The sequence below is a fragment of the Cicer arietinum genome, chromosome 8 (assembly GCF_000331145.2).
Source record: "Cicer arietinum cultivar CDC Frontier isolate Library 1 chromosome 8, Cicar.CDCFrontier_v2.0, whole genome shotgun sequence".
Lineage (NCBI taxonomy): Eukaryota > Viridiplantae > Streptophyta > Magnoliopsida > Fabales > Fabaceae > Cicer > Cicer arietinum.
The window spans coordinates 23,298,655-23,310,229 of NC_021167.2; the positions used below are offsets into that span (position 1 = coordinate 23,298,655).

General features: G+C 29.9%; 2 protein-coding genes across 2 annotated transcripts; one reads left to right on the plus strand and one right to left on the minus strand.

Moving 5' to 3' along the window:
* Positions 1-5,458: 5,458 nt before the first annotated feature.
* Positions 5,459-6,756, plus strand: LOC113788020 (uncharacterized). Its single transcript, XM_073364624.1, has one exon. It carries the CDS (start codon positions 5,545-5,547, stop codon positions 6,754-6,756), a length of 1,212 nt encoding a protein of 403 aa, XP_073220725.1. The 5' UTR covers positions 5,459-5,544.
* A 1,236-nt stretch (positions 6,757-7,992) lies between these two features.
* LOC140919106 (alpha-galactosidase-like) lies at positions 7,993-9,530 on the minus strand. Its single transcript, XM_073364625.1, has 6 exons — positions 9,429-9,530; positions 9,054-9,083; positions 8,854-8,944; positions 8,735-8,784; positions 8,129-8,269; positions 7,993-8,019 (listed from the first exon to the last, which is right to left on the minus strand). Exons 1-6 carry the CDS (start codon positions 9,528-9,530, stop codon positions 7,993-7,995), a joined length of 441 nt encoding a protein of 146 aa, XP_073220726.1.
* Between the last annotated feature and the right edge of the window lie 2,045 nt (positions 9,531-11,575).

The window sequence follows — 11,575 nt, forward strand, 5'->3', positions numbered from 1 at the left end:
GCAGTGACGATAAAAAAGACATAAAACCGGATGTTGTTACATATAACACTTTAATGGATGGATATTGTTTGATAAATGAAGTGAACACAGGCAATAGTATATTCAACATAATGGTCCAAAGGGAAATGACTCCTGACATTCAAAGCTATAGTATCATGATTAATGGATTTTGTAATATTAAAATGGTGGACGAAGCTGTGAATCTCTTTGAAGAAATGCAATGTAAAAAATTCATTCTTGATGTGGTAACTTACAATTCTCTTATTGATGGTTTGTGCAAATTTGGGAGAATCTCATATGCTTTGGAGCTTGTGGATGAGATGCATGATATAGTTCAACCACCTAATATACTCACTTACATGTAGAGTAAACCTGCCTTTATCTTTTATTGCAAAATAATCACTACATATCCACTTGATGATTTCATACATGTATCCTTGTGGTTCTGTCATAAACTAAACTATTGTTCACATATCAAGTAACTTAAAAAAATTTATTTTGAATACTTATACTTCTGCATATTAATTCTAATATTACAAAGCTTAAATGTTTTAGAATACTCAACTTAAGGTTGAATGGCTTAAATTGATGTGTAATGAGTAGAATATGTGTTAAATAAAAGTATTGAGAGTTGGAAAGGTAATGAAATTGTTGTGAGGAACACAGCTTAGAGTTTAGATCTTGTAGGACACCGACACCGATACATATAAGATAGTTTTTCACCTTAATTGATGCATCAACTTCTGGAAAAAATAAACATGCTGTAACTAAATTTAATGCTTTTAACCTCCATCATTAATCATCATTCCTTTGACACATCTTTAATCTCTGTAGTTGTGCATGAGATGTGTCCAAGGGGTCTAAGGTGTATCGAAGTGAAGAAAAACAAGTTTTATTTTTGTGACACTTATATGAGGTGTCGTATGAGTGGCAGAATGATGCATGTCAGACACAACGATAAATCTAATCTCAAAGATGTATGAACTTCATAGTTCATATCCATTTCTATTTTGTAATTAGAATGTTGAAGCAGGTCATTTATTTTCTCAAATTGTTTGCATTAATAGTCTTTTTTGTCGATGTGCATTTTTTCTTATTTCTGATAATTTTCCTACCAGTGGGTTGATATTGAGAAAACAAGACATCGGACTGCTGTCACTTCAGATGTTCGACATCAAATCATGGAAATGAATAGGAAAGCAAGGGAAGAGTGGGAGAAAAAACAGGCTGAAGCAGAGAAGCTCCGGAAACCGAATGATGTGGGTCCCACTTCGTACTACGTGGAATTTTTGTTTAGTTGATGATACAATACCCACTCTGGTCCTCAAACATTTCTTGTGCATGTTTATATTTTATATTTTTGCGTTTCCTCTGCCTCTTGACAATGTTGCATGCCTGGCTTCAGCTGACTTTAGGTGTCAATGGTTGATAGGACCCATGAAGAGAAAGACCCAAATTGAGAGGGAAATGCTGAGTTGGCAAGTTAGTTAGAGGGAGGGATATACGCGTAGGAGGGGAATTCTTTTAGGAGAATGTGAATAAATGAGTGGGAACAGGAGGGTAGTGATACGGGGGATTCATTTACATCAGCTTGTAAACCGATAGTCAGTTGGCAGAGGGAATGTCTTTCTGAAGGAGCGCTTGCTCTGGGATTATAGAGATCACTCTCTGTAATAGTTCTTATTTCAGTCAATAATACGATTTCTTTTTATCTTGAATTCGGTTCCATATAAATGATAGAGTCATGTTTGTTGCTATATCAAATTAAGTAGCATTTACTGTTTCAATCTCCAAATATTCAGTAGCACGGTGCATTGGCTACACCTGCACTTAACTGTTCAGCTCAAATTTCTGTAGATAACAGGATATTGATGTACATCAGTAGGCGTGTAAAAAATATTTGACTCATTCAATAGAAAGATACCTGATTTTTTATTTATTTTTTTATTTTATTTTTTTTATGTTTTAGTAACAAACATCAGCATTTCGCCTGTTGGACACAACAGGAAGGAAAATGTGTGTCGTGCTCGTTTTTCACAACAGTCATCCCTCATATCATTTGCTTCGTCGATAGGTGCCAAATTATAACATAGACGTTCAGAAAATCAGTTTTTGTGTACTACCGTAATTGGGTGGTGAAGAGTGTATATTTTTTATATCAACAAGATTGTGTATAAATGTGTGTATCTAGCATTCTTTCTACCAAAAACCAGTGTTTTTAATTTTTTATTACCTATTGAATGAAAGTAACTCGTGATATTTATGATAAAGGTCGAATCGGGGAATGAGCTAAGCTAAAATAAATATTCTTCAGTTTTAAATATAAGAGAAAATAGTCAACAAAAATAAATGTATTTGGTCTAAATTATAGATTTAATACATCAACTTTTGTTGACCAGATCTTCTCTTATATTTAATATTAGATGAAGTATAAATTTTAGAATGAAAATAAAATACTTTCAAAAATATAACCGATGTCCTAGTTGGTTCTAAATGGTGAATTAGTTCATGAACATCACCAATTGATTTTAAATGGTGAATTAGTTCATGAACATGGGTGAATTTGACATCACTAGTTGATTCTAAATGGTGAATTAGTTCATGAACATCACCAGTTGATTTTAAATGGTGAATTAGTTCATGAACATGGGTGAATTTGACATCACTAGTTGATTCTAAATGGTGAATTAGTTTATGAATATGGGTGAATTAAGCATGAATTTATTTTCTCCTTAGTACATTGTAAGCGTACTTTAAACATTTGATTTAATGATATGTGTAGTATCTGGGTAAGGAATTGTCTCTCAATATTTCTTTCAGACGAATCACCTCTAGTTTTTTATGTAATTTTTAGAAAACGTTCATCTTCTACTACCCTTTGCAAATTTTAATTTGATGAGATTTGGTAAGAATGTGATTGTAGAATGAAATTCAAGTCTCTTGGTAAAGAATGGTAACATTACAATTTAAAGAAATTTGAATCTGTCAATTAATAAAGTCAAAACTACTGCAGGGAAAGGTGAGTTATCCTTATTTTGTTTGATCCAATTATTATCAATATAAAAATATATTTGTTATGTTCTATAGTGGAGAATTTTGATGGTATTTCTTCTATTGTAGAGAAAGATTGAAGAAGTAAATCAAAGTTTAGAGAATGAATTCTAATTCTTGAGGTACTAGAAAAGGAAGCTGGAAAATTCGTTGATGGCATACTTGCTAGAGTGTTCATCTATTAGCTAAATTGATATCAAAGATATATCATTTGAATTGAGAAGTAGGTTGAATAAATTTAATTCAACTCATATTATCACATAAAGTACATAGTTAATTTAATTTTGGAAATTTTAGATTTATATTAACTTACCCGTTTATATTATTAATATTTTAGAATGATTCTTAAAACTACAAAATTGTGTTTACACTGACAAATGACAAAAGTAATAACTTTTCATTTTAGTTTTAGTTGAATTTTCAGTTTTCAATTTTAATTCTTAGTTTAATTTTTAATTTTTATTTTATTTAAACTGAAACATTCTCTTTACTAAGTGTCATTATGAATTCATTGAATATAAAAAAATATCAACATGTAAAAATAATTAAAAAAGAAAATATAAAATAATAATAATATTATTTAATTATTTTAAAATAATTCATTATAAAATTATAATTTATTTAGTCACAATAATTTTAATAATAGTAGTTGAAAGTAGTAACCGTAGAAGATGAGTATCATAGTAATCATCGATTCTCGAAGACGGCTGCAACTAAAAGAAATAATTGATAGTTGGAGGTAGTGGTCGAAGTGTGACAGACGGTGACTGTAGTGGTGGACAGTGGTTAGAGATAGTGGTCGGTAGTGGTAGCGATGGTTGGAGGTGGGTGGTGACGGAGGTGATAGAAGATAATGGTGGCAGTTGTTAGAGGTGGGTGGTCAAGGTGCGAGTTATGACTTGAGGCGGTGGTCGATGAGAGGAGATGGAGTTGGAGGTTGGTGGTAACATGGGAGATGGTTGTTGGAGGTGAGTGGTGGTGGTGGTCATAAATGGTGGTTGGTTGTGGTGGTCATAAATGTTTTGTTTTTTGTTGAAACAAATTTCAAATTTTTGTAAAATTATGTTTGGTTAATTGATTTGTTTTAAATATGTAGTTCAATTCATCAATTATTCAAATGATTTGATTTTTTTGGTGCAGTGCAATTTAATTTATTGATATGGTCCAATTAACTATATATTTTACACACCTCTCTATTTGCAATTAAGAGTATTTATTGATATGGTTTAGTTTAGTTTTGAATCGATTTGAAAATGGTTTATAAATATAAACCAGTTTAATATTTTGAATAAATGTTTGGTTTAATTGCAGTTTTGGTCATCTATTTTAGTTGAATCACGAAAATAGTCCTCCATTTTATTTCTCCTTAGTTTTGATCATTCAAACAAAATTTTGGTCCAAAACTTGATGCAATGTCATTTTTTTGCGCTTATTTAAGTCACATTATGCCCTAAGACCTCGAGGTGCAACAATTGTACTTGAGATCTATGATAAAAAATGGTGTAATGCGGCTTAGATATAAAAAAATTTCAAAGAAAAAAGTTTCGATTATCTTTAAAAAAAAAAGTTAAAAATTCTTTTAGGAAAAAATGTTTTTGAATTTATAAAATGAAAATGATTTTTTTTTAAACAAAATTTAGATTTTTTTTTTGAGAAAAATAAATTTTGAATTTTTTTATAAAATAAATAATCTTAATTGAAATTAAAAAAAATATTAAAATTATTAAACTATTTTCAAATTAAATTTAATTAATTGTTTTAAATATTTAGTTTAAGTTATGACCCATTCAATGCAACTGGAGTAAGGAGTAATACTAACATATTCTGTTTTTACCTTTCACTATTTTATTTTGTAAAATATAGGTTTAGTTGTATTTTTGGTCCTTATATTTGTACTAATTCACAGAGTTGGTCATCTTATTTTAAAAGTCGACAGTTTTGATCTCTTGATCAGATTTTTGAACTAAAAAAATGATAATTTAATACATTTTAAATGACGTAATATACAATTTTATAATATAAAATCTTCTAAACGCATTAATTATTCATATGTCATTCATTTAATTAAAAATATAAAAAAATTTGAATTTGAAATTTAAGTTTTCACGACGTTTTATTTCAATTTTTGATGGGTGTTAATCACTCTATATCATCGTATCATATGTCACATTATTTAAAATATTTGAAGTCATCATTTTTTAATTAAAAAATCAAAAAAAATAATCAAAGTTGTCGATTTTTAAAATAGAAGAACTAATTTTATGAATTAGTATAAATGTAAACTTAAAATATAAAATATATAAGTTCTACGAAAGTTATAAAAGCAATGTATAAAATACTGAAACCAAACTTTTATTTCACATATTAAAAAAGTGATTGTTTAAAAGAGAGTTCGATCTTAAGTTCTATATAAGCTCTGTTGGACAGTTATATATAACATACAAACATGAAAATTCGAAGGTTTTGTTTATCACATCCACTGCAACCACAACAATGTTTTCGTTTTCAACTAGGTCAAGGTTTGTTTCTCTTTTCATTCCCAAAAAGTTTCTTCCTTTTAATTTCATTCCTTCTTTTTGCTTCTCAGCTTCAACCCTATTCCCTCAATTCAATAATCCTCATCTTGACAATTCCATTTCATTGTTCAATTCTTTGCTCCATAACAATCCTACCCCACCACCCATTGAATTTGGCAAGATTTTAGGTTCCATTGTGAAAGCTAAGCATTACTCAATTGCTATTTCCCTTTTTCAACAAATGGAAGTTAGGGGAATCAACCCTGAGTTAGTAAATTGCAGTCTCTTAATGAATTGTTTTTGCCAATTGGGTCATATCACTTTTGCTTTCTCTGTTTTCTCAAAGATTCTCAAAAGGGGTTATCACCCAAATGCAATAACTTTTACCACACTCATCAAGGGTTTTTGTCTCAAAGGTGAGCTTCATAAAGCATTGCACTTTCATGACAAGGTGGTAGCGCAAGGATTTCAGTTGAATCAAGTTAGTTACGGGGCTTTGATCAACGGGTTATGTAAAGTTGGAGAAACAAGAGCAGCTCTAGAGTTGCTGAGACGAGTTGATGGGAAATTGGTTCAACCTAATGTGGTAATGTACAACACGATTATTGATAGTATGTGCAAAGATAAACTTGTTTCTGATGCGTGTGATTTATATTCTGAAATGGTTGTCAAGGGAATTTCTCCTAATGTTGTAACTTACAATACTCTAATTAGTGGCTTTTGTATCATTGGTCAATTGAAAGAAGGAATTGATTTGTTAAAAAAAATGACATTGGAAAACATCAACCCAAATGTGTATACTTTTAATATATTGGTTGATGCTTTTTGTAAGGAAGGGAAGTTGAAAGAAGCTAAAAATGTGTTTCTTGTGATGATAAAAAATGACATAAAGCCGGATATTGTTACTTACAACTGTTTAATAGATGGATATTGTCTCGTTAATGAAGTGAACAGGGCTAAGAGTATACTCAACATTATGGCCCAAAGGGGACTGGCTCCTGACATTAGAAGCTACAATATCATGATTAATGGACTCTGTAAGATTAAAATGGTGGATGAAGCCATGAACCTCTTCAAAGAAATGCAGTCCAGAAAAATTGTTCCTAATGTTGTAACTTACACTTCCCTCATTGATGGGTTGTGCAAATCGGGGAGAATTACATATGCTTTGGAGCTTGTTTCTATTTAAACATTATTATTTTGAATCAATGTTTCAACATTATTTTATCATTTCAATCAATTTTGTTAAGTGTGTTTATACTTCAGAAATTGGTAGATTGGTGAGTTCCAACTTGAAAGAAATTTGTAGAATATTAAAATTATTGTTGTCTTATGTGTGTTGGGTTTTTTTTTTTGTATTAACTGGATTACATAGCCAATACATTTAACAATAGTAAATATCTTGATGGTTAACTATATGATAAAAATTGCATTTCAATATTCATTGAGACCGAGAGGATGAATCAGATAGTCTTGTTGTGATTTGTGCGGAGAAAATCAATATTCATTTCAATATCTTGATGGTTAATTGTATTAGTGTTGTTGTAACTGATAGACCATAAACTCTGGTTTATGACTATTCTTTTTGATTCATTGCTGCCATTCCTGATATACTGTTTTGGAATCTTTACAAATACAAAGGTAGAATACATGTAAAATCTGATGGGGATTATGGATATAAATTAGCTTGTTTAGGCCTAAGTGAAAGGTCCATAATATTTAGGGGAAAAGTGTTAGTTAGTTTGAGAAATAGAACATTGTGAATACTGATTGTAAAATTCTCAATACTAGGACTTACAGTTCCCTTTTTCAACTGTTTTTTTTATCCCTTATCCTTTAAATGGGTTACATGTTAAATGAACATCATTTAGATTCACAGTATTTATAATTTGGAAGGTGTGTCGTATTGAGATCAAATTGTCCTCGTTGTATAGATTACAATGATAACCATATTAGAGATATAACTTATATTCCTTTGGTGCTGCATTCCCTAATGACAAATAAATTTCCAATTGATTTCTGTTTCCTTTTACGGAACCTCGAATGATTGCCAATGCATTTTGTGGTAGTCCTGACTTCTGTTGTTTGTTTCCTTTTCTGTCAAATTCAGCAGAAATTTCTTAAGAAACTAGGACATATATCTAACGAGGATGAGAGCAAAATAAATAGTCAAAAACTCAAAACATTATAGGTGTCTTTAATGCTATGAATTCATGGGATTGTGAAGAACAAAATAAGTCAAACTATGTCTCTCACCTCCCATAAATCTCTTGCATCAACTGAAGTTCTTGGTTCCAGACCTAGGTCAGTCCATGATGCAGTCACTCTTGCTTTCGATGAACTCCTATTCCATAAGACCATTGCTAACTTGTTATAACTTGTTAGAACATCTTAATATTATGTTGGAGTATTTTAGTTTATTATCTCAAGAAACTGATGATTGTGTTGAATGCTGCAAATTTCAATATAAATAGTCAAAAACTCAAAACATTATAGGTGTCTTTAATGCTATGAATTCATGGGATTGTGAAGAACAAAATAAGTCAAACTATGTCTCTCACCTCCCGTAAATCTCTTGCATCAACTGAAGTTCCTGGTTCCAGACCTAGGTCAGTCCATGATGCAGTCACTCTTGCTTTCGATGAACTCCTATTCCATAAGACCATTGCTAACTTGTTATAACTGAGAGGGCCTGCCCAAATCTGCACATGTGCTTTGAAGAAGTGTTAGAATATAAGAAATTACCTTAGAACATCTTAATATTATGTTGGAGTATTTTAGTTTATCTTGTAGGATCTGTTTGTAATCTTAGAATATCTTAAATTATCTCGTTAGATTAGTTTTCATATTACTTTGTTATTATAAATTTATAATTATTATTTTTTCTGATTTCGCTATTTATTTAGGATTAGAAGTTTAGTTTCCATATAGATAGTGGTTAGTCTTTATATGTTCTTGGAAAACACATAGCTTCAACAAGTTTTATGAAGAAATTTCCCACTACTAACACAAGTGCATTTCTCTCCAAGGAAACATCTATTAGTTATAGTATCTAGTATCTACTTATTTAAGTGACAAGCTATGGAATACAAATACTAACATAGACATAAGACACGAAACATATATTTACACGTCAGCACTGATAATAATTTGAGAAAATGAATTACCTCCAAATCATCATTACTTTTCACCTTCTTCCCTTGAACTCCTACTTTGTCTGCAAAACCACAAGGTTATTAGTATTAAAAGCATTGATTGTTAAGAGATGTTTGAGGATTTTTTGTGCCTTGATTTACTGCAATAACTTTCGAGTTGCTTAGTAGTTTCTTTGTGGTGTCGTCCAGTGCTCTAATGTCACAACCAATCAATGAAGGAGCCTATATATGCAAAGGAAAAGTTGTTATATTACAAATCACATTTTCCATAGAGGTCTCAGGGCATTATTGTAAATAGAGTAATCAAAGCAGAAATTTTTTGTCGTCATACCACCATTGCCAACTTCAAGCGTATCAGGATCTGTACACCAAAAAATAGATGTCTTTGTCAAGATAATGAAATTCTTTGAATTAGATTCTTGTATTTAAATATCTCCTGTTGTTCTCCAACTGTATATATATTTTAACTCATCGCCGGATATCTATTTTACAAAATGCATGAATTCGTAGATTTTAGAAGCATTTAGTTGATTTGTATATGCAATTTGAAAACCACATATATACCTTTCTTTGGGGTTTATATTATTATTCTCACAATTATCATACTTCAAATAGTCAATTCCCTAAAATAACAATGAAACTTGATGTTAATTAAATTCATATAATATATAAGCTTATATAATGAAATGCATATTATTATTATTACCCATGAAGCAAATGTTTTTGCATCTTGCTCTTCATGTCCTAATGATCCAGGCATAGTTTTACTGCATGTTTGATTTCTGCAAAGTGATTTCCCTGTCACCATATTAAATTGTCAAGTTTAATTATCATAGAAACTGGTTATTAACTTATTATATCCTTTAAAATGTATACTTGCACCCTTATTACTTGTTTCTTCGGTTTTAATTAAGAACTAGGGTCTTTTGTTTCAAGTGACAATGATATCAATTCATTGAATCATGATTTTAAATTACGATTCTTGTCGCTGTAGCGCTACAAATTTTTAAATTGCAGAAAAATGCGGTCTAAATTATAGTTGCAATGTCATTAAAACGGCAGTTGGGTAACACAATTTAAAATCATGTCTTGAATATCTTTTTAGTGAAGAACTCATGAACTCGGTTGATAAAGTAATGACAATATTTTGGTTTAAAAATTGTCATTGAAATATCTAAGATTAAGGGAAGAATTTTTCACACCCCTCAATGTCACTTCATATGGAGAATGTGATCGATTTTGTTTCGTAAATTTTTTTACGCTGTCAACTAATTACCAAATGTTTTTTGTATGACATTTAAGATATAATATGATTTAAGTTAAATATTTTTAATGATCCAACAAATGTGATTAATTGATACTTTATATTGTAAGTGCATATGCATTAAATTTCATGAAGAGAAAATGTGAATTTTGTGCTGATTTGAAAGTATACTTTAGCACAAAATATGAATTTTGTGCTGTTTAAAAAATTCAGGCTCACAAAATATGAGAACAAGTGAAGTTTGTGCAGTTTAAAAAAAATTCAGGCTCACTTGAAAATTTAAAATTAAACTATTTTATCGATTAAGTTCACCCCAACAATCATCTAAAAGTTAATAAAAATACATCAATACTATTTCATTATAAATGCATTAATAAATTTTATAGAAGAAAAATGAATAGAAATGCAACAATAACAATGATAATATAAATTATACAAAATGTTGTCCAAATAATTAATTAGTTCAAATAAATATTTTAACTTTAGTTTTTTAAATCATTCTAAAAATATTAATATATCAAATGTTCATATGCAAAGTGCGGGCCAGTATCTAATTAACTATAGTGTAGTACATTGTTTTATTGGTACAATTATGATTCCTTTTAAAGTTGTTTGGTATTTTTATTTATGTTTAGGTTTTTTTGGTCAATTTATTTATATTTAGGTTGAATTACACTTTTGGTCTCCCTATTTTATCTCATTCATGAAATTAGCTCCATATTTCATTTACAATGTGTCATATTTTTAATTTTAAATGATGTGTCAAATAACCTAAAGATATAGATGGCAAATTTAATGCCATTATTTCATTATGTTGAATTAAAAAAAAAACATTACAACATTTAACAATAAACATTTTATTATAAAACACAAGTTACAAAATTACAAAAATCAGAATTGAATCAAAAAATACCCAAGTTAGAAAATCATGAACCCTAGACACATTTCTTGTAATTTATCCGGTGAATAATTATGTCAGTGGCCAAAGGGATGAGATGAATTGATATTGGGATGTAGACGGTAGACTTAATGTTCCACATAAAATTTACCAAAATGATTAAAAGTTTGGGATATAGAAACATCAAATATTTGTGATACCAACATCTCAAGTACTTGTTTGCACGTGGACTAAGATCTCTCAACACATATGCTAATGTAGTAAATTTGCAAAAGATATCAAAAGATACAATGTATTTGAAGTCTTTGTGGAGCACAATGTAAACAATCCAATTATTACTAATGAAAATACACTTGGGGAAATGGGAAGAAGAGTTTTCAGCTTGCATGCTTCGCTCTCACTCTACTTCAGATGCAACATATAACATATTAGCATTTCATTTGGCACTTGTTTGCAACTTCCAATTCACTAGCAACCTTCAATGATGAACAAATTTAACTAAGCTTCAAATGAAGCATCAAGGTAACCACAAAACATGGAAGAAAAACATTATTCACTTAACAATCCTAACCATATCACAAAGTGACACAAATCACACAAACCCCTTCAAAAGAAAATAAAATAAAAATTGACATTTTCATAATAGTCTAAAATACAAAATAGAAGTGGATATGAACTATGAAGTATGAAC